The 24,199-nt window shown below is 45.4% G+C and overlaps 1 protein-coding gene across 3 annotated transcripts in view; it reads left to right on the top strand.

Annotated features, from left to right (window-relative positions):
* Positions 1–637: 637 nt before the first annotated feature.
* Positions 638–24,199, top strand: part of SLC4A10 (solute carrier family 4 member 10) — a 293,099-nt gene continuing 269,537 nt past the window's right edge. For 2 of the 3 annotated variants that reach the window (XM_083153947.1, XM_083153946.1), the window contains exon 1: positions 638–906. In XM_083153947.1, the coding sequence (XP_083010073.1) occupies positions 859–906 (48 nt within the window). In that variant the 5' untranslated portion in view covers positions 638–858. The remainder of the gene's footprint in view (positions 907–24,199) is intronic. The other variant, XM_083153949.1, reaches the window with a different exon arrangement.

Below are 24,199 nucleotides of genomic sequence, written 5' to 3'. Positions count from 1 at the left end.
TGCAGAGTTTGATGTGTGGTCCAGCATTCTGGGGTCTAGTCTGGTTCCCGTTTTACTTAGTCCTTTTTTTGTGACTTCGGCCAGATGGTATTTCCCACTATACAAGTATTGGAAATAGGAATTGTTTAACAATAATGAAAGGCCTGGGGCAGTTTGTCATGTAATCTGCTCTAATAGCCCTTAAATACATTCATGTGTCCCTAAAATAATGTGAAATGGGTGTTAAAACATTAATTCTGACGTTATTTTAGCAAACAATGTTAGTAAACCAGCCCCTAATGTTATGAGGACACAGCTTCAATAACTAGGTGGGTGTGGTACAGTATAACAAGGTGGGTGTGGTACAGTATAACAAGGTGGGTGTGCTACAGTATAACAAGGTGGGTGTGCTACAGTATAATTTTTAGGGTGTGCTACAGTATAACTAGGTGGGTGTGCTACATCATAACAAGGTGGGTGTGCTACAGTATAATTGTTAGGGGGTGCTACAGTATAACTAGGTGGCTGTGCTACAGTATATACAACTAATAGGACTAAGCAAAGCGAATAAGAGGCAGAATTGGTGGCACTTACTGTTTCCCCTATGTAACTCCCCCACTTACACAGCACTGCCCCATGTGACTGCTGACAGGCAGTGGCAGCAGTGGGTAGCAGGGATAGGGCACCAGCATTACAGTGCAGCACCTCACTCACACTCACAGCCTGCACCCAGAGCAGGAGCCATGTGACGGCTGTATGACTTGTACTGTGTAATTCCCTCCTGCTCCACAGCTACCTGACACGAATACTAAGCTGTAACACTGAAGGCACTGCGGAGACAGCTCATTGCAGAGCCGGGTAGGACATCCACATCCAGCCATGGAAATTAAAGACCAAGGGGCACAGATGGAGCCACTACTGCCAACGGTAAGGTACCCCCACCCCCTCCCCTCCTCTCCTGCACCTCAATACGGATGCTCCCTGTGATAAATATGCATATGAGTCCCTACCTCTCCTTCCTCCATACACTGGGCTGAGCATAGTCTATAATGGGGGCTTCCTGCTGCTGAATGAATGGATATAGCAGAGCAGCAGTCTTCTGTGATCTGAGACTGGCACTGTATCATCTAGCAGTGGGAGCTTGCAATTCATTGTATCAAGGGCACCTGCGAGGATCTTAGTGTAATGATTATACAGATATAGATTGGCTCAGTGAGACGTAAGGCGCAATTATATTCTATACAGGAATAATGACATGCAGGCAAGGTTTTCTCACTGGCACAGCAGAACAGTACATTGCAAATAGCAGGGTGTATGGCGAGACTCTGCTGTATATCACACTGTGTTATATATATATACTGTATGTCCTTTGTTGACACCTCAGGCATTAATAATCGTACAAGTCATTGATTAGCCTATTCATTGGATGGTTTCTGTGTTTGACAATGATGGTACTTCTGTGCTAGTTTATTTAGTAATCTATTTATGCATGTATTTATTTATATCTGCATTTGTTTATTGTTATTTGTTTATTTATGTAGCCATACATTTATTTATTTATGCTTTTTTGTTTATTTACTGTATGTAGCCATTTATTTATTTATACTCAGTGATTGATCCAATGTAGTATTTAAATCCCTGTAGGATTGATGTTCTGTTAGATACATCTATTGTATCAGATGCGCACAGATTTATTGCACATAGCCTGCATTGCCACTGCTGTCAGAGTGCAGGCCACTTCCATCTTGTTGCAGATATGCCTTATGCACTGTATGCTTAGCCTTTTCCATAGGTAAGGTAATAGCTATTGTAGCTCACAGTGGTTTCGAAATAATTGCATCTGTACCAAAGGTACTTTTGTGTGGGTGCAAAACATAGTAAATTACCATGTACTTTGCAGAGAAACAATATCCCCATGCTTTCTAAATCAGTCAATTAATCAGTCCTGGCACAGCTGATTATTCCCATGTAACAGCCTGAGAAAAGACCTTGTTTTCTGAGTCACAGACATCTATAATTATTGTCAAGTATTCATAAGTGTAGCTTATTGGAAAAAGAACATTTCTGCTGAAGGCTGCCTCTTCAGTCATTCTTTGTGCCAAGCGGTCCAGGCTACACTTTTGTAAATGTCATTTCAAGAAATAAAATGCTGTTTTTGCTTTAATCCATTTTAATTCGATTTGGCCATTACAATAGGGCCATTTATTTGCGGCTTATCTGGTTGTTTGGGTAAATATGATGTTCTAGTTGTTGTACGCAGTGCTGATCATTTTTAAGATACCTATTTATACAGTTGCAAGAGGGTGAGTACAATCTGTGCTCGTTTATTCTTCCTGGCTGTCTCAAAAAGATTATATTACCAAATATTTGGTTACCCTGTATAGTACTAACACATAGGACACAACATTTATACATACTTGCCTACCTGACCCTCTCCATGAGGGATAAAATGCTCTGTTCCTGGACATCCCTGGTAATGTATGATTGCCATCACCTGTGGTGAAACGTCTTTCTTATCAATGAACTAGCTCCCCACAGGTGATGGCAATCATACATTACCAGGGATGTCCAGGAACAGAGCATTTTATCCCTCATGGAGAGGGTCAGGTAGGCAAGTATGCCTTTAGGCAGCTGCCTAGGGTGCCAGGATCTGGGAGGGTACCACCGGTGCGCCTATAGCAAAATGAAGGGCGCCTATGAGAAAGACATCCTTGTTGTACTTAAGGCTAGGGCCACGCGTAGCATTTTGTGGTGTCCTGTGGCTAAAGGGAGCCTCTTTGCTTCACCCATAAGCCTTTGTGCAGGATGCTGCTGCACAGGGTCCGACCAGTTGCACAACAGGATTTCAAGTAGAAGCCGCACTGTGTGAACATATACAGATGGGGCCGGGCTCTTCTTTGCTGGCGAATCGTCAGAAAGTCAACGCTGGCGATCCGCCAGCAGCCCGGCTCGCCATCTGACTGAGACGCGCATGCGTCTCAATCTCCGTCGGCGGGGTGACGGGAACCCTGTCCGTCTCCGCTTCAGGGAGACGGACAGGATCAGGGGGGGGGGGTGCGGGCAGGCGGCGGTGACCCGGGGGAAGCCCTGGAAGCGCCGTCGGAAGAGGACGCGCGCCTCTCGTGTGCGCGTGTCCCCTTCTCGCTACACTGATGGTGGCTGGCGGAGGATGGCTGCTGGCGTCGCCATCGCCATCCCCTGCAAAGATGAGCCATGCCCCATCTGTACATTCAAATGTATGTGTTCTACTTGAAATTCGGTCGTCCTGTCATCCTTTTCAACTGCAGCATGCTGCATATGTGCAGGCAGCCACATAAATGTTTTTGTTGGTCTCCTTATAGCTGCTCTTGGCGCAGTTTGGAAATCTGTCAATTTTTAGCCACTTATATGTGCAGGCTCTTTCCTCACAAGCGGGTCCCACTAAGACGATTTGTGTGGCCATGGGCAGTGTGGGGTTGGGGGGCAGTATGTTGAAGTCTTGCCTAGGGCACCGAGATCCTTACACCGGCATTGCTTTTTATAGATTCATTCATAACTGCAGCAGGTCAGAGATATCACAGACAAGTTATCTGCCATACACAAGAATCCGTAATGGTAAATAACGAGTGTCATAAGAGTATACAATCTAAGAATTTGAACTGTAGGAAATGGCTAAAATGAAGCACTGAATGGACAAACCTTTGTTTATATTAGGCACGTCCGAACGGTGAACCTCCAGCTGTTGTGAAATTACACATCCCAGCATGCCTTGCCATAGTTTCAGCATTCTCTAATAGGAAAACTGTGGCAAGCCATGATGGGACTTGTAGTTTCACAACAGCTGGAAGGCCATACTTTGGAGATGCCTGGTTTGCTGTAAAGTGGATTTGTGGCTTGTATGTCATTAAATACATGCACAAATACTGAAAACTGCCTGCTGTGTCCTGTCTGAACGGCAAACCTGTTACACTTTGTGCACAAGGTATGACCGTAGCATCATTTAGCACCAGAAGTTGTGGTCCCATGGATGCTTGGCAGACGGTTTAGCATTGATTGGCAGCAGGGCAGGTTCCGAGGTGAGGGTAGCAGGAAACAGACTGGCCGGGGCTGCAAGGAAAGCCCAGCATGGTTATGTATTATGTGACATCACCAGGAAAGTATCAAAGCCGGAGAAAGGACGCAGATGACATAACTGTTGGCTAATATTAATGGGGAGCTAAAATTAGTGAACATGTGATGCTCTCCAGCATTGTTACTAAGACATTTAACTTATACTACTCCCGAAATTGCAGTATTTCCCGCAGGTAGCATTTTACTTACATCCAACTCCAAGGGTTTTACAATTTTGCTTCACATTTGCTTCATTGCTCAAATCCTTCACCCTTAAGGATCCCCATGGCCATGAGTTGTCTAAGGAGATAGAATGTCAGCTTGGTCATAGTGTGTTGACATGGATTTGCCGACATGTTCATAATATTGACCTTGACCATGTCAAGATTCAACATTGATATTAGATCAACTTTGATGAATGTCATAGAAACATAGAAACATAGAATTTGACGGCAGATAAGAACCATTTGGCCCATCTAGTCTGCCCCTTTTTTTACCCTTCAGGTAATTGCAACACTTTTTAATCCTTATTTCTTTGTAAGGATATTCATATGCCTATCCCAAGCATGTTTAAATTGTTCTACTGTCTTAGCCTCTACCACCTCTGATGGGAGCCTATTCCACTTATCCACTACCCTTTCTGTGAAGTAATTCTTTCTAACATTTCCCCTGAACCTAGCTCCCTCCAGTTTCAGTGCATGTCCTCGTGTTCTATTACTTCTTTTCCTTTGAAGAAAATTTCCCTCCTGTACCATGTTAAAACCCTTGATATATTTGAAGATTTCTATCATGTCCCCCCTTTCCCTTCTCTGCTCCAAACTATACATGTTAAGATCTTTTAGTCTTTCCAGGTAATTTTTGTGATGTAGGCCATGCACCAGACCTGGACACAGTATTCCAGATGAGGCCGTACCAATGACCTATAAAGTGGCATTATTACATCTTTTTTTCTACTTATTCCTCTCCCTATGCAACCAAGCATCTGATTAGCCTTCCTCATTGCTTTGTTACATTGCCTACCTGCCTTTAAGTCACTTGAAATAGTGACTCCTAGATCTCTTTCCTCCTCAGTAGTTTCCATTATAGTACCCTTGATACTATATTGAGCCTTTGGGTTTTTAAATCCCAAGTGCATATTTTGCATTTTTTAGCATTAAACTGTAGTTGCCATTCTCTTGACCAATTTTCAAGTTTACTTAGATCATCAGTCATTTGATTTACCCCTCCTGGTGTGTCTACTCTGTTGCATATCTTTGTGTCATCTGAAAAAAGGCATACTTTCCCTTCAATTCCATTTGCAAGGTCACTAACAAAGATATTAAAGAGCACTGGTCCAAGTACAGATCCCTGGGGTACTCCACTGGTAACATGTCCCTCCATAGAATGCACTCCATTTACTACAACTGTCTGTTTCCTATCCTGCAACCAGGTTCTTATCCATTTAATTGTTTTATAATCCAATCCCACACTGTCGATATATGTTTTCTTTTGTAGTTCTATCCCTTAACTTATTGGTAACCATAACTCTTCCCTAACACTAACCCTAATGGATGTTGACATCATGACAGTGTAAACATTTCCAATACCCCTTTCACACTGCAGCTCTTAACCGGTATATTGCCAATTTTTTTAGCCTTTTAAAATGGTTAGAGCTGCAGTGTGAAAGCACCAGTCTGCATTTAACGGTTACATATAACCAGTACTTGCAAACGGGTAAAAAGCAGAGTCCTACATGGTTCAGAGACGGTTTTTATGCAGTGTGAATGGCTCTAAACCGGTATTTAGGACTCAGGCAGCAGTGAGCACTGAGCTGGCTTTCAGCGCAGTGAATATTGAATTATTGGGACCCGCTAATTATGTATCTATGCACATATGTAATGAGCGGCTCATTCATATGCACGTATGTAATGAGGGTGACCCGCTCATTAAATATGCACTGCGCTGTCTCGTAGCTACTGTCAGTCCTGAGCTGCTTTCACACTGCAAACCTGCTTGAGACCTGGTATTTATGTGCATTGTGAAAGGGGTTTAAAACAGTAATATACCATTTTAAATACATTTTCAAAATACCGGGTCTTAAACGTTTAGGCAATGTGAAAGCAGTACAATTTTGGCATTTTGTGTACGCTACTGTATGTCGATGATATTGACTTTTATTGACATTTTAAACATGTCCATTTCATCACTGCTTACATTGTGAATGTCAACATTGTAAATGGGGGATGCAGTTACAATCCCAGCGGTCGGGATCCCGGCGTTCAGAATCCCGACGCCGGAATCCGGACCGCCGAAATGCCAACACATTCTCCCTCCGTGGGTGTCCACGACACCCCTGGAGGGAGAATAAATTAGTGTGCCGAGCGTAGCGAGGCACCGGGCCCGCTGCGTGGCGAGCGCAGCGAGCCCGCAAGGGGGGGCGATCCACGTCCCCCCCTTGTCGGCATTTCGGCTGTCGGGATTCCGGAGTCGGGATTCTGAACGCCGGGATCCCGACCGCCGGGATTCAATACTGAATCCGTAAATGGTGACTTGCGGATCCCATACTACGTATAGGAGTGGACTAACATTTGGGATATTCTACTAAATCCTCCATTTGTGCTAGAATTACAGGGACAGGATGCTGTAGTCATCACAGCAATAACTGGCTGCCCTGTACCCACTGCACATTGAAATGATGTCATGCATGCGGCACAACTATCGCTGGGAGGAGGTCACTAGCTATCTCAATGAATGTTTTAACAAATTCTATAGCAAATGGTCTTCATAGAGCAGGCATGTCCAAACTGTGGCCCTCCAGATGTTGTGAAACTACATATCCCAGCATGCCTTGCCATAGTTTTAGCATTCCCTAATAGCATAACTGTGGCAAGGAATGATGGGACTTTTAGTTTCACAACAGCTGGAGGGCCATAGTTTGGACATGCCTGTCCAAGATTTTTCATAGTATTAAACAGTACAAAAGAGCCTAATTTAAATATGAATACAAACTCAATGGTTTTACATACCTCCCACCTGTCCCATTTTCCCTGTGAAATCCCCCGCGATCCCGCGTCCCGCAGCAGGGGGAGGGGCAGTTGGGAGTCCCCCCTGTTGCCCATGAATAGACATGCCCCACAGCAGGGAAAATGGGAGCGTGGCCTCGCGGGAGCATTGTGAGTGTAGACCATGCCCCTTTAGCTAGGCCACTCCCCCAACATTTTAGGGGAGCTTTCGCGCACATGTGAACGTCCTTCGTCCTGATTCCTCAAAGTTGGGAGGTATGGTTTTATGTACAAATACACTGTTAGGGATCTGCTCAGATCCCCAAACAGCTCTTGCAATATCGTTCACAGCCCCCTGTCAGCCACAGCATGATTGTTATGCTGTAGCATTTAAGGGGTAGAGAGGGGATGGCACCGGGCACCATTCTTCAAAATGTTGACATGGTTTTGAAGCACAATAGGTCCAGGGTCTGCATCATCCATGCCTGAAACCATGGCAAACCGAAGATGGTGTTGATGGTGATCCGAGGCTGTGCCATCAGGTGCAGCACTCCGATCTGGCAAGTACAAACAGGAGGTGTCTGTCTCCTACAGATGCCTCCTACAATTGCATACAATCATGAAGTAGGCACCAAGTTCACTCCCAGAAAGCGCTCAACTCCTTTCCTAAGGTGGTCTGCACACATGATACTTATACCCCTGATTCTATAGAAATGATATTGTAAATAGTGTTCTCATTCCGATAGATGCATTGACTAATTATCATTTGAGGTGAAAGTACACCAGATCTACAGATGGAGTAAGCTGTGCAATACTAATGCCTTGGGCCAAGTATCCATCTCTGGATTTACTTTCTGTGTCTTTATTATATTAAGTTGATTCAGGATAAGATGAACTCCTTTGTAACGCATGTACATTCCTATCATCTGTTATTATTTAAGACATACTGGGGCAGATGTATTAAGCCTTAACAAGAGATAAATGCAAGGGTGATAAGGAGAGATAAACGTCCAGCCAATCACCTGCCAACTACCATGTTACAGGCTGTGTTTGAAAAAAGTCAGTAAGGAGCTGATTGGCTGGACATTTATCTCTCCTTATCACTCTTGCATTTATCTCTTGTTAAGGCTTAATACATCTGCCCCAATGTGCTTGTGACTGGCAGTTGTAAACCTCTGAGCGTCTGATGCTCCCGCCATACTTTTACCCTTAAAGAGACTAAGAAACCCCACCCCTTTAAACATCCTCCCTCCCACCCCTTCCCTTTCCCTCTGCTCCCCTTTCTCCTGAAATAACCAAAACAGAGTCATTTGTTTATGGCGAATTAAAGGTCACATTTATTAATCAGATTACAATATAATCGTAATCGCTTATGTGGCAAAGAAAGCACTGCGGTCCACCAGCCCTCGAACGTAACTGAATCAAGCCGACCGTGGGGGGTTGCCCATGGACCCTTTCTCGCAACTGAAACCGGTAACCGACCTGGGTCCCCAACTTGCCCCCCCCCGACGCCAGGCCTTTGGAGATCTGCACCCCCTTTTTGGGTGCCTCCGCTTCCTGGCGCCACACTTTGGCTGGCCCGCAGGTACTTCCGCGCCCTGTTAAAACGAAGTTTGCTGTAAACAGATCCTTCTTGGATGTTCCTCCTTCTTCGTCCAAGGGTGGGTGGGTGGGACAATCCTTTCTGCCTCACCTGCTGCACTTTCTGACCCTCCCCCTTTACCTGTCCTGTGCTTAAGTATGGGTATACGCCCCCTGGGGAGGGGCCTGCACCCTATAGCCCTCTCCTACCTTCCCCCTTCTTTCCTCCTCCTTTCTCTTCCTTACTATCTACTTGCCTCCTACCTAACCCCAGCAATATGATAGGGCACACCTCCTGGCTTTGGGAGCACAGCCTAATAGTTTACGGTCTCTCCCGGCTAGTCGCCTCTCGCTCCTATTAAACCTCTGAGCGTCTGATGCTCCCGCCATACTTTTACCCTTAAAGAGACTAAGAAACCCCACCCCTTTAAACATCCTCCCTCCCACCCCTTCCCTTTCCCTCTGCTCCCCTTTCTCCTGAAATAACCAAAACAGAGTCATTTGTTTATGGCGAATTAAAGGTCACATTTATTAATCAGATTACAATATAATCGTAATCGCTTATGTGGCAAAGAAAGCACTGCGGTCCACCAGCCCTCGAACGTAACTGAATCAAGCCGACCGTGGGGGGTTGCCCATGGACCCTTTCTCGCAACTGAAACCGGTAACCGACCTGGGTCCCCAACTTGCCCCCCCCCGACGCCAGGCCTTTGGAGATCTGCACCCCCTTTTTGGGTGCCTCCGCTTCCTGGCGCCACACTTTGGCTGGCCCGCAGGTACTTCCGCCAACGCTAGGTTCCCAGAACCGCAGCCCGCCACCTTACCGTGACCTTCCCTCACCCTATGACTCAAATATTCAATAACAACCCACTGCACACAATTCACATAAAATTTTGAAACCACAGGAGACCCTCTGCTCGGGTAGGGTGTTAGCTATGCATCAATTCCTACACATCGCTTAAACAGGGTTTTAAATTGGTATACCGTGAGTGGGGACTCATCCGCGTGCGCCAAGAAGGCCTCAGACCCTCCCTTACCCTCTTTGGCTCTGAGCGCCAAGTGATTACCAATATAATCTTAATCACTTAGGTGGCAAAGAAAGCACTGCGGTCCACCAGCCCTCGAACGTAACTGAATCAAGCCGACCGTGGGGGGGGGGCCCATGGACCCTTTCTCGCAACTGAAACCGGTAACCGACCTGGGCCCCCAACTTGCCCCCACCCCGACTCAAGCCTTTGGAGATCTGCACCCCCTTTATTGGGTGCCTCCGCATCCTGGCGCCACACTTTGGCTGGCCCGCAGGTACTTTCGCCAACGCTAGGTTCTCAGAACCGTAGCCTGCCACCTTACCATGACCTTCCCTCACCCTATGACTTAAACCTTCATAACGACCCTCTGCACACAAATTACATAAAATTACCAACCACAGGAGACCCTCCGCTCAGGCAGGGTGTTAGCTATGCATCAATTCCTTTCTCCCAAACCTGATGTGCTGCACTTTCTGACCCTCCCCCTTTACCTGTCCTGTGCTTAAGTATGGGTATACGCCCCCTGGGGAGGGGCCTGCACCCTATAGCCCTCTCCTACCTTCCCCCTTCTTTCCTCCTCCTATCTCTTCCTTACTATCTACTTGCCTCCTACCTAACCCCAGCAATATGATAGGGCACACCTCCTGGCTTTGGGAGCACAGCCTAATAGTTTACGGTCTCTCCCGGCTAGTCGCCTCTCGCTCCTATTACTATGCTGACAGTTTCCATAGCCTGCATATAGAGTTGCCTTGCATCAGTGGTACACCCAGAAACATGCCCTGATGGACCAAGAGCTTTTTGACTTAGCCATAGGTTGTGACCCGACACAGTATCCTTGCACCTTTGCTGCATCATGCTGTCTCACAGGTCTGTGGGGGAGGGGGCACAGCCAATATGATAATAATCTGAGAAATGCATCATTTGCTCCACCCCCCCCCCCCCCACATAGACATGAAACGAATGGTTTTATATAGATGGGGGGGGGGGGGAGGCAGATAGTTTAATGTACCTTTCCCCACCCCCAATAATGTAATGACATCCTGCTGCATCATGATCTTACCTCAGGCTCCCAGAGTAATACCCCTTTCACAACGCACTTGTTAAACGGTATATTACCGTTTTTTTCCCATTTGAAAACGTTTAAGGCTGCAGAGTTAATTTACCGGTTAAAGATAACCGGTATTTCAAAACGTTTAAAAAGCAGAGTCCTACAGGTTTCAGAGCCGTTTTTTATGCAGTGAGAATGGCTCTGAAACGGTATTTAGTAAAATCAACAGATTACAGACCTGTGATAGGCTGTCCCCTGCATTCTGCCTTGAAACGTGTTCAGGGGATTAAACGGGTTGACTGATGTGAATGTTATTTAAAGGGTATTTAAAACGGTAATCTACTGTAATGTGAAGGCTCAGACCCATTTTAAATACTGTTTCAAAATACTGTTTTTTAAAACATTTAGGCAGTGTGAAAGCAGGGCCGGATTATAATGGGGGCACAAGGGGTCTCTAGCTAGGGGCCCCCCATGTATTTAAAAAAAAAAAATTTTATTAGCTAAAGGTTTTGTGCATGGGAGTGGGGTAGTGCTGCAGCTTCACATAACTGCCAATGTGACAATTATTAATGGTGCTAAGCATTGGAAGCCAAGTGTGCAGTGCATTACTGGGAGTTGACTAAGTCCCATGACACTTTGCACCAGAGGGCAGAGGCTGAGACGTTTGTGCTTAGCTCTGATTGGTGGAGCTCATTACATGCTTCTCAGGCCCATGGATAAGAGCAGCAGAAGCCTAGTCATGGGAGGGTTTTTAATCAGAGGCAGCACTGGGACTGTGAGGTCTCCTACAGAGTAAGGGGCAGAGGGACAAACACAGGCTTTTCATGTGGTATGTATGTATGTATGTATGTATGTGTGTGTGTGTGAGTGTATATTTATTTTATTTATTTATTAACAGTTTCTTATATAGCGCACACAGATTCCGCAGCGCTTTACAATGCATAATTAGGAGCAAAAACATGTATCAAATTACAGTACAAGACAGTTTAGGACAAGTACATGGTAAATATGGATAGTTGCATCAGGGGACAGGACACTGAAGCAATCATCAGGGTGGCAGAGGTTTATATATTCTAAGAAAGGCACAAGAGGAGAAAGGGCCCTGCCCGTGAGAGCTTACATTCTAAAAGGAGAGGGTTAGACAGACAGGGGTGACACAGAAGGGAAAGAAGTGGGCATAAACAGTAGGTTAGGATGAGAGATGGTCAGGTTTTATGCTGGAGGGTGGGAAGAGGTCTGCTTAGTGTCACAACGGATTGTTGTGGATCCACTGGGGGGCGTGGATTCTGACACGGATGCCAATGGTGGAGAAAGAACTGCTGGTCGAATATACTGGCGTCTCATAGGAGTCTCCAAGGAGTTTGGCTATACTCCTAATCAGAGGCGCGGAGTCTAACTGAGTGGCGGTTTTCACCAGGGACCCCCGCAAGGGGATTTGGACTTAGCTGCGTCCACCCAGCAGGTCGCGGCCCTCCAATCAGGAGCCTCCAAGGAGATTAGGATGCTTGCTGGAACAGATGGATATAGCTGTACTCAGGAGACGCTTGAAATAATAATAGAACTTAGGAGACACTTGAAACGTGAACTGAACTCAGAAGGCACTCGGAGGGTTAACAGAACTCAGGAGACACTCGGAGGGTTAACAGAACTCAGGAGACACTTGGAAGATAAACAGAACTCAGGAGGCACTTGAAGGGTTAACGGAACTCAGGAGACACTTGGAAGGTAAACAGAACTCAGGAGGCACTTGAAGGGTTAACGGAACTCAGGAGACACTTGGAAGGTAAACTGAAATCAGGAGGCACTTGAAAGGATAACGAGATGCTTCTGATTGCGAACAGGACTCAGAGAGACCTGGAGCTGTGTACACTCTCACTGACTGTCAGCAGGACACTGAGCAGAAAGCAGAAGTAGCAGCAGCATTGGAGAATAGGCTGCCTAGCCTTTTATTCCTCCAGGCAGTGATGTCACAGGCCCAACCTCCAATCAGAGGTTATATCAGACCCTGCCCCCTTCTGCCTAATGCCACAAGCAAGATGGCGGCGTCCATCCCAGGAGCCGACTGCGGGAACAGCCGGACCCCCAGAGGATATACCGCCGTCCCTGCCAGTGACACCAAGTCGGGGAAGCGCTGAGTGACGGGTGTAGCACCGCCAAGAGTACAGCGCCCGTGCAGGTGTGTAAAGCACGTGGCGCAATGCTCTGCAGAACCGGCGGCCAGGGGACCTGACAGTACCCCCTCTTTTATGAGTGGCCACCGGACACTTCTTAGGATTATTTTTCCGAAACCTTTCAATCAAACGAGGTGCATGATTATTGGAAGCATCAATCCACATTCTTTCTTCAGGACCGCATCCCTTCCAGTCCACTAGAAATTGTACCCTCCCTTGTCGTCGTCTAACATCCAATATTTGTTTTATTTCGAATTCTACATCCTGTTTTACTCGGATACCGGACCTTCCAGGTGGAGTTTTTCTAAACTGATTGAGAATTAAAGGTTTTAGGAGTGAAACATGAAATGAATTGGAGATTCGTAAGGAGGATGGTAGCTTCAGCCGAACGGCTACAGGATTGATTATTTTTTGGATTACATAGGGTCCAATGTAGCGAGGAGCCAATTTCATGGATGGAACCTTGAGACGAATATGCCGAGTTGATAGCCAGACACGATCACCAACTTTATAAGGTGGAGCAGCACTTCTTCTCCGATCAGCACTGAGTTTGTAACTACTGGAGGCCTGTTGTAAGGCTTTTTGTACATTTTTCCAAATGTTTGCAAAATTTTTTACAGAAGTTTGAACTGCAGGTAATTCATTACCAGGGAGTTTGGAAAAGTCTGGAACACGAGGGTTAATCCCATAAACAGTGAAGAAAGGAGTGGTTCGGCTGGAAGAGTGATAGGTGTTATTGTGAGCGAACTCTGCCCAGGGTAGGAGTTCAAGCCAATTGTCTTGTGAAGATGATAGGTAGAGTCGGATGAACTTCTCCAAATCCTGATTAACTCTTTCAGTCTGACCGTTGGTCTGAGGGTGGTAGGCTGTAGAGAATTTTAATTTAATTTGGAAGACGGAACAAAGAGACCTCCAGAATCGGGCTACAAACTGGACACCCCGATCCGATATGATTTCAAGTGGTAAGCCATGTAAACGAAAGATCTGGGTTATGAAAAGGTGTGCCAAAGTTGGTGCACTGGGAAGTCCCTTCAAAGGGATGAAGTGGGCCATTTTGGAAAAACGGTCGATGACCACCCATATAGTATTATAGCCATTAGAGGGAGGCAGATCCGTAATGAAATCCATGGCTATATGGGTCCATGGTTTTGCAGGAACTGGAAGGGGTAGAAGTTTCCCTACAGAGGGTTGGCGTGAGGTTTTGTGTCGGGCACACACTGGACATGAAGATACAAAGTCCTGCACATCGGTTCTCATCGTTGACCACCAATATTTCCTTTGGAGGAATTCTAAGGTCTTTCTTGCACCAGGATGCCCGGAAAACTTGGAGTAGTGGGCCCAATGGAATGTTGACTATTCTGGTAGCCGCGAAGACAGAGGAATCCAGAATGGGATATGGCTGTCTCTCCTCAGCATCAGGAGAACAAGAGCGGGATAAGGCATCTGCTTTAGTGTTCTGGGAACCCGGACGAAAGGAAAGCTTAAAGTTGAAGCGGGTGAAGAACATCGCCCACCTCGCCAGTCGTGGGTTAAGGCATTGGGCGTTTCGGAGATAGATTAAGTTTTTATGGTCCGTGTAGATCTGGATGGGAAACTGAGCTCCTTCGAGGAGGTATCGCCACTCCTCAAGTGCTAACTTGATCGCCAGAAGTTCCTGTTCCCCGATTGCGTAATTTTTTTCCGCAGGTAAAAACCTTCGGGAGAAAAACCCACATGGATGTGTGGACCCATCTCCGTATTTTTGAGACAGAATGGCTCCTACAGCCTCAGAGGAAGCGTCCACTTCCAAAATAAAAGGTCTTGCAAGATCTGGCTGGTGGAGAACAGGAGCAGAGATGAAGGCCTGTTTCAACTGTTGGAAAGCGGATAGTGCTTGAGCAGACCAAACAGCCGGATTGGCTACCTTCCAAGTTAGAGCGGTGATGGGTGCAACGATGGTGGAGAAACCCCGGATAAATTTCCGATAGTAGTTGGCGAATCCTAAGAATCGCTGCACTGCTCGTAGAGTAGTGGGCTGAGTCCAGTTTAGAATCGCCTGAACCTTCTCTGGATCCATTTGTTGGCCTTGCCCAGAAATTATGTATCCCAGAAAGGGTACGGAGGCTTGCTCAAAAAGGCATTTTTCAAGTTTACAATATAGGTGATTGTTTTGAAGACGTTGAAGAACCTCTTTCACTTGTGACCGATGGGACTCTAAATCTTTGGAGAATATGAGGATGTCGTCCATATATACTACAACGGACAGATACAGTAGGTCCCTAAAGATTTCATTTACAAAATTCTGAAAGACTGCGGGGGCATTGCTGAGGCCGAACGGCATGACCAAATATTCGTAATGGCCGTCCCTGGTGTTAAAGGCCGTTTTCCACTCGTCCCCCTCTCTGATACGAATGAGATTGTAAGCCCCTCTTAAGTCTAGTTTGGAAAAGACAACTGCTCCTTTAATGCGATCAAAAAGTTCCGGAATCAGGGGCAATGGGTATTTATTTTTTATTGTTATATCATTCAGACCTCGGTAGTCTATGCAGGGTCTTAGGGTTCCATCTTTCTTCTTGACAAAGAAAAACCCCGCTCCGGCCGGGGACGAAGAAGGGCGGATTAATCCCTTCTGTAGATTCTCGGAGATGTAGTCACTCATTGCTTGGGTTTCAGGGATGGATAGGGGATATATCCGACCACGTGGAGGCATCCCTCCTGGAACCAGATCAATGGGACAGTCCCACTCGCGATGTGGAGGCAGGATATTAGCTGCTTGTTTGTTGAAAACATCCGCAAAGGACTGATAGGGAGCAGGAATTCGACTCTTCTTATCAGAGGAAACTGACTGTAAAGGTACCACTTTCATTAGACAACCTTGAGAGCACGATGGACCCCAGGCTACAATTTGCATAGCTGACCAGTCAATCTGTGGATTATGTTTCTGAAGCCACGGCAGACCCAAAACCAAAGGAAAAGTGGTTCGAGGGATAACAAGGAATTCTATACTCTCTCGATGGAGTGCCCCTATACCCAGTGACAGCGGTGTCGTACAAGACTCAATTAACCCGTTCGGGATGTAACTCCCATCAACTGCAGTCAGACGTAGTGGATTTTTAATTGCTTTAATGGGTAAAGAATGTAATTCAACAAAATTGGCAGAAATAAAGTTCCCGGCAGCTCCGGAGTCCAGAAGGGCTTAGATCATCAACGTCTGACCTGCGAAAGAAAGTTGCACTTCAATGACGGAATCGGGCATTGTGGAGGAGGTAGAGAGTTGGCCCAATCTTACCTCTTTCTCTTTGCCCTGGGTTACTCGACTGGTGCGAAGGGTACATTGAGACACTTGATAACCGGCCTGGGAGAGCAGTGGATCATCCCTCTCCCAGAGAGGAGATACCCAGTCCAGAGCTGACCCTGACAAAAGGGAGACAATGTAGGCAACTCGGGACTTGTCGGTCGGGAAGCTTGATGCCAGGAGTGAAAACTGTACATCGCATTGGTTGAGGAAACCCCTGCACAATTTTGGGGTTCCATCGAATTTGCTGGGTGCAGAGAGATGTAGATGCCCTGGTGATGCTGACGGCAGGGCTACCACCCGGACCGGATCAGGAGCAGGCGGGACTGGAACCTCTCGAGAAACGGAGGCCTGCATTACTTCTTGCCGATGAGCAATATCCTGGAGACCTTGAGTTAGCTGACCTTGGGAGACCTCCAGGCCTTCCAGGCGGGCCACAATTCTTTACAGTAGCTCCGTATTAAAATCGACCCCGGATGTGGAATCCATTTGGCTGCTGCTAACTGTCACAACGGATTGTTGTGGATCCACTGGGGGCGTGGATTCTGACACGGATGCCAATGGTGGAGAAAGAACTGCTGGTCGAATATACTGGCGTCTCATAGGAGTCTCCAAGGAGTTTGGCTATACTCCTAATCAGAGGCGCGGAGTCTAACTGAGTGGCGGTTTTCACCAGGGACCCCCGCAAGGGGATTTGGACTTAGCTGCGTCCACCCAGCAGGTCACGGCCCTCCAATCAGGAGCCTCCAAGGAGATTAGGATGCTTGCTGGAACAGATGGATATAGCTGTACTCAGGAGACGCTTGAAATAATAATAGAACTTAGGAGACACTTGAAACGTGAACTGAACTCAGAAGGCACTCGGAGGGTTAACAGAACTCAGGAGACACTCGGAGGGTTAACAGAACTCAGGAGACACTTGGAAGATAAACAGAACTCAGGAGGCACTTGAAGGGTTAACAGAACTCAGGAGACACTCGGAGGGTTAACAGAACTCAGGAGACACTTGGAAGATAAATAGAACTCAGGAGGCACTTGAAGGGTTAACGGAACTCAGGAGGCACTTGAAGGGTTAACGGAACTCAGGAGACACTTGGAAGGTAAACTGAACTCAGGAGGCACTTGAAAGGATAACGAGATGCTTCTGATTGCGAACAGGAATCAGAGAGACCTGGAGCTGTGTACACTCTCACTGACTGTCAGCAGGACACTGAGCAGAAAGCAGAAGTAGCAGCAGCATTGGAGAATAGGCTGCCTAGCCTTTTATTCCTCCAGGCAGTGATGTCACAGGCCCAACCTTCAATCAGAGGTTATATCAGACCCTGCCCCCTTCTGCCTAATGCCACAAGCAAGATGGTGGCGTCCATCCCAGGAGCCGACTGCGGGAACAGCCGGACCCCCAGAGGATATACCGCCGTCCCTGCCAGTGACACCAAGTCGGGGAAGCGCTGAGTGACGGGTGTAGCACCGCCAGGAGTACAGCGCCCGTGCAGGTGAGTAAAGCACGTGGTGCAATGCTCTGCAGAACCGGCGGCCAGGGGACCTGACACTTAGTCTTTGATATTTTAAGTCTAAAAAAGCGATGGGTCATCCAGGAGTAGATAGCAGAGAGACAGTAGGAGATATGAGTGAGGATGGAAGGAGAGAGATCAGGAAAGGAGCGGTAGATTTTAGTATTATCAGCATAGAGGTGGTAGTGGAAGTTAAGTGAGCACATAAGCTCACCCAGAGAGGACATATAGAGATAGAGAAGAAGAGGACCAAGAATAAAATGATGGGGGACACCTACTATCAATGGAAGAGCAGAAGTGGTGAAGTCATTAGAGGTACAGCTGGGCATTTTCAAAACAGACAGTGCAAATACAAGCATTAACAGTGATATTCAAAGTTTTAGCAGTTGCAGAAATGGTGATAAGCTGGATGAACAGTCAGATAGCCAGGAGTAGTATGTTGTGAGTATGAAGTGAGCTCACTCAAAGCAGTCCCTTGGTTTTCTGAGTTGCTGTAGTTTCTGTTTTTCTGAATCACTTTGATATCAAGATGTTAAGTTGGTTGGCAGTTTCTGTCCAGTTTAAGTCCAGAATAAGTCCAATCTTTAATCTATGTAACTTTTTTTCCCTACTTAAAAATCTTCCTACTTTAAAAGCTGACAAAATATCAATAGTCAGCTTTCAATAGTCAGCCAGGCTGTGTATGTATGTATGTGTATATCTATCTATCTATCTATCTATCTATCTATCTATCCTCCTGAAGTTACCCATTGACCAAGTATATACTGCCTTTACTCTGTGTTTTGATAGTGTAATATTCCCCCATGCAGTTTGCGGCCAGTAATGACAAGTACAAGGAGGGCCCCCCTCTCTAAAGTGCCCCCGGCCCCCCGAAGGCTTAATCTGGCACTGTGTGAAAGTGGTATTAGTGTAAATGTTTATTTTATTCATTGCCTCCCTCAATCTAAATAAAATCAAACTTTCATTTATATTAACCACAATGACGCGTTTCGTTGCCTAAGCAACTTTTTCAAGGTCATCACCTTGAAAAAGTTGCTTAGGCAACAAAACGCGGCGGTGTTTGCAGGGACTGCCTACCCACTTTTACCCACCATCTTGGGACACCACTTCACCCACAGCTGTGACCGGGCCAGCCTCAAATATCCCCGCAGAAAAATTTGGCCTACAACCCATAAACCTCTAGGAGACTGTCAGCTACAAAGATCATAGGAGGATGCCATGTCCATAAAGCCGTACCAACGAGTCTTCATCAATCCGTCTCAAGGAGTTCACCATCACAGTGAGGCATCATTTGGAATAGATACATACTTTCAAAGGACCCATGGGTGAATATATTTATATATCATGATATATCAGAGACTGAGCCTATGCTTACTCTAAATCAGTGGAGTCACGCAGTCACCTGCATATTTTTATTTTTATAAAAATGTTATTGAAAATTTCAATACATTGTAATGGCAGTGTAAACAACAAACATTAGATGTGCTAATAAACATAAGTATAAACCATACAATATAGGTCAAACAATATAGGAGAGGGGTAGGCAAGAAAGGGATGGGGGTAAACCAGGCGGTTGTGTTCATTGGGTGGGTTAATAGGAAGAGGCAATTGTTATCAATTATATGCTTTGCGAGACACAGGTTTCTTGTGAAGGTATATTAAGGGGTTCACTATGCAAGAGTACTCTTGGGCGCCGGGGACTAATATAGAAAGTCTGGGCATATCAGCATCCAAAACAGTTGGACTGGAGGTTGAATCAATTAATGTTGGGACCCAGGTACTGTGGCAGGTGTCCGGGATAGCCAGTACTCAGTCCATTTAAACCATATTATCAGTGCGTTAGAAGCTGATGGGGAATAAGTGGTTCCAGCTATTTCAAATTCACAATGTAGTTGTACGTTTGATTCAACCAAATCTATAGTAGGGACAAAAGGGGAGCGCCAATATCGTGCTAGAAGGATCTTAGTGGTTACTAAGATATGGCCCATCACATAGCAGTCGTTGGCAGGCATATTGCCATGATAGATGTGGAACAGGGCTAATAATGGCTTAGGGGTAATTGGAGACTCTGTTATTGTAGATAAGGTGGTGAATAAAGAGGACCATAGGTTTGACAGAGCTGGGCAGGACCAAAATATATGAAGGAGAGTTCCTACCTGGCCGCAGTTGCGCCAGCATAGGTTTCACCTGCATATTTTAACAATTTGTTGTACCATTGTTTTATTTAATTGTATATTATATTATACTATACCAGATTACATTCATTTGTGTGTTTTATAAAGCCGTTACGTTCTCACAAAGATTTTTTTAGCCCAGTCACCCCCTTTATTTGTTTTAAGCTTGTACGGGATTGACACCCTGTCCCATTGTACTGCAGCTTGGCACAGCAGCTCGGCATTCAGCGCCCCATCAGATATTTGATATATTTTCTCATATATTTTTTCATACAGTTTCTACATTATGCCCACTTTGCCATGGGTAACGTGGGAGGACTGTGGGAGGGCTACCACTGTTCCGGGACTGCAGAGGATTACCCCAAAAATGTGTGCCTCCCACAGGATCTGGGAGAGTAGGAAAGTATGTGTTAGATATTACTGCTACAGGCCATTTGTAACTATGCTTAATCCATGCGGGCCTAATTCATGTTGGTACACACATGCGGTGGCAATTAAGATTTTCTAGGCTATGTAACCGCTGATATTCGTCAGTGAATTTGCCATCCAGACAAGGAAAAAGACTCTCACCGGAGACATCGCAAACTCACCTGCAGCTGTGTACACATTCGCAGCCAATACGCAACAATGAGGAATATTGGGGCTAAGGGTCGGCCTGAAGCTAAGCAGACCGGACACTGCAGCAGCAACGCAGGAGATTCTGTAAACTCCCTGTTACCTCCTCCAAACAGTCATTACCATCTCTGTGAAGTCTTCATTGTGAGCAGTGTTAGTAAGGTGCTCTCTGCACCTGTCTCCAAGGCAACCCCAGCAGCAGCTTCAGCCATCAGTGCGTTTTGTCCCCTTGCGGCCACCGTTTCCAGTGGTAGGCGGCCAGAGCGTTCACTCGCACTGTCACATCTTAGATCGACAGCGCAGTTAGCCCATCAGCAGGCAGCGCGTCTTTATTTACCAGTCAGCGCGCTGCTTACCTTAGTGTGTGTCCCCCCGCACTGTGTCCGTTACCACAGCGCTCCTACAGTGTGTGACAGAGAGAATTTAGAGTGACAGCGCTATTACTGTCAGTGTGTCCATGGTCCCGTCAGCTAACCCCGCCAGGAGGGAGCTGCCAATCACTGCCTCAAAGAGTTCATATATAGAGCCACAGCGCTACCCCTCTGTTTAACCTCACAGACCATAGCTATTGCATACCCTCCAACATGGCCCATTCCATTAGGTACAAAATGCTCTGTTTCTGGACTTCCTTACCAGTGGCAGTTGCAGAGGTGGGGCTGCAGCACAGTCCAATATTCAAAAAGGGAGCCACACCTAATGCCACTCCAAACATCACTGTCCTGGACTCACTGGCAGTTTATGTGACCCCCCTCTTTGAATTTTGGACTGTGCTGGAGTCCAACCTCTGTAACTGCCACTGGCATTGAAGTCCAGGAAGAGAGCATTTTGTACGTAATGGAATGGGTCATTTTGGAGGGTATGCTATTAGTCTGCACGCTGTGTATACTTCAAGCCTGCTTCAAAGAGACCTCAATACCCTCCTGTATCCACTACATGCTACAAGGACATGATCAGTACCTGTACCATACAAATGTGCATACCTGCCTGTATTTATCTGCTACATCGGTACCTGAATACTATATACTTCATACCTGCAAGTTAACTATTTCAGTACTACTGTTAACTCTATGCTCATTACTACAAATCAACCACATTCCTGGTTAAGCTTTCAAAATGTGTGTCGTCTAACAACACCACAAGCACCGCTATATACTCTGCCAATAGGCAGGACTGCAGTGGCACCTCCATCCAAGAACATTCCTATTGTAACACATGTGTGGTCTGATGATAATTGCATACAAAGAGGAATTAGGTCACATGTTGATACATTTGTCTGTCTGTGCTAAGACCTCTGCTGTACTGTATGTATGTGCTTGTTTGATGGATAGTAATAATAATAATTATTGTAATAATTACATTTCTTTATGCATTATTCATTCAGAATAAAGTGAAGCTGCATAAGTATCTGAGCCAAAGAGAATTACACACAGCCTGGCTTCTGCTCCGCTCTCAGCGCTGCTTCTGCTATATTTGGAAAGCCTCAAGGTTGGATTGACATTGGTTTGATAAGCTACAGTAGGAGCAAGATGACTTATTTTCCTAATACTACCCAAGACAAATGCTTTTTCCATTTTGATAATGACTTTCACATATCGGCCCTTATTCTGGTTCACTCGCAAAGGCAAATTCCTTCTCAAACGGACAAAACCACGTGCACTGCAGGTTGGGCAGATGTAACATGTGCAGAGAGAATTCGATTTGGGTGGGGTTTACTTCAAAAGTGAGATCTATATTGCAGTGTAAAAATAAAGCAGTCAGTATTTACCCTGCACAGAAACAAAATAACTCACCCAAATCTAATTCTCTCTGCACATGTTACATCTGCCCCACCTGCAGTGCACATGGTTTTGTCCATTTGAGACAGAATTTGCCTTTGCAAGTGAAGCAGAATCTCATCTCTCATTTTGGGGAGGTCTAGGGTCGTATTTTAAATGGAATGTTCCTCACTTTACATGCACAGATATTCCCGTATGACCTGTAAAGTATTATTTAAAACTGATTTCAAATGTTGGCAAATCTGAAATATAATTTGGGATATACTGTACAGAGATCCAGAATGATAACATAACAGTGGTCAGACACTATTTGTGTAGCTGTGATCAGACATTTCATTTAGCATTGTCTTATGGATCACTGAGCTGGAAAGAGTCATTGGTGATCAAGTCCGACTTCCTTGATCTGCCAGTTATTAAAGAGGAAGCCAAGCGAAGCCCATGTCACATCTTCTCAGCAGGGGGATAAAAAGTAAATGAAATATAATGTTAGAAACTTCAATCTATCTATGTTGGTTTACTTGACATGCAGAACATGTTTATAAAGTGGATTTTATTTTTATTTGATAAGCATAAATCGAAATTCATGTTGAAGTTTTTGTGTTTCTCAAATTTAGTTATTTTTTTCCTTTTCAGTAAATTTTTTGATTTCCTTAAATTAAAATCCCAATACCAATGACATAGCTACCTAAAGTAATTGGTTGGTGAATGACAATGTCTATTTGGACCCTCTTCCTATGTACTGGACCCTCTTCTGGATTGGGTGCTAAAAGCAGTCCTGGAAAAAAATTCTAGAAGTGGCCTCATATGTGGGCGGAACCAAATTAAATTTAGGCAGAACCAACACCAAAACAGGCAGAATTAATACACCGGTGGCAGTCTAGTGGCCCCCAGAGGTTTAAGCTGCTGTGACAGACTACAAACCTCCACATTTCAAATAATACCCCCCCCCCCCTACCCTGCTGAGACTGAGCACAGACACCAAGGGGGGAATTTAACAGGATAAGCGATTCTGAAAGCGAGAGATTTGGTAAGAAATCTCCAGCTCTATTAAAGCGGCAATCATTTACACTGCAAAATCAAACTGGTTTGCAGTATAAATGATTGCCACTTTAAAAAAACGTGAGATTTCTTACCAAATCTCTCACTTTCTGAATCTATCATTCTATTAAATTTCACCCCAAACCTCCATCAAGCAGAGAAACAAATTATTAACATAATCATACCATAATATCACAAATATCCCCACCCCTCCCACAGTGGAGCCCATAAACACCCCACAAATTGTTACATACTCATAGATAGCACCCACTCCTTTTAACAGCTGTCACAGTGGACATAGATGGGCACCCGCCTTAGATGAGTATTTCCAGGGTCAGGTACTATGCTCCGTGAACTAGCAAAGGTTTGGTTGTGTAGGAGACAGGGGTGGGCCAGAACACCCTGGTTGAAGAAATTTATGTTCCTGTCTCCTGTCGGATGACCTCTATTCCCCAATGTATTGAGACCTCAGTATCCCATATGAACTCTGTGAAAAGGATTTACCGGTAGGTATTAAAATCCTATTTTCAGCCAGATGTAATGGGATACTTGTCTTCCAAAAAGTTACATTCTGACTTATCCATTTACAGAACATTAGCCAAAAGTGCTTGGTGGCCAGTAATGTGTTCTTTGACAAATGTGTTTAGCAATGGTTTTCTCCTTGCAATTTTTTATGTATAATCGGTCTCTGGTAATATTCAACATTCATGGAGGAATCATCAACGCTGACTTTAACTGAAGCGAATAAGGCCTGAAGTTCCATAGATGTTATTATGGGATATTTTATGACTTCTGGAATAAGCAATCAATGCGCTCTTGGATTCATTTTTGAAGGCTATTATTCTAGTTACATCCCATCAGGACAGTTTTTTTGTAATCTGTTGGGACTACTATACTATAGACATACTTGTCTACTTTTGAAAACTAGTTTCAGG

The sequence above is a fragment of the Crinia signifera genome, chromosome 7 (genome assembly GCF_055691185.1).
Source record: "Crinia signifera chromosome 7, ASM5569118v1, whole genome shotgun sequence".
NCBI lineage: Eukaryota > Metazoa > Chordata > Amphibia > Anura > Myobatrachidae > Crinia > Crinia signifera.
Note: the sequence above shows the minus strand (reverse complement) of the source record. Positions and strands in the feature narration are given on the sequence as shown.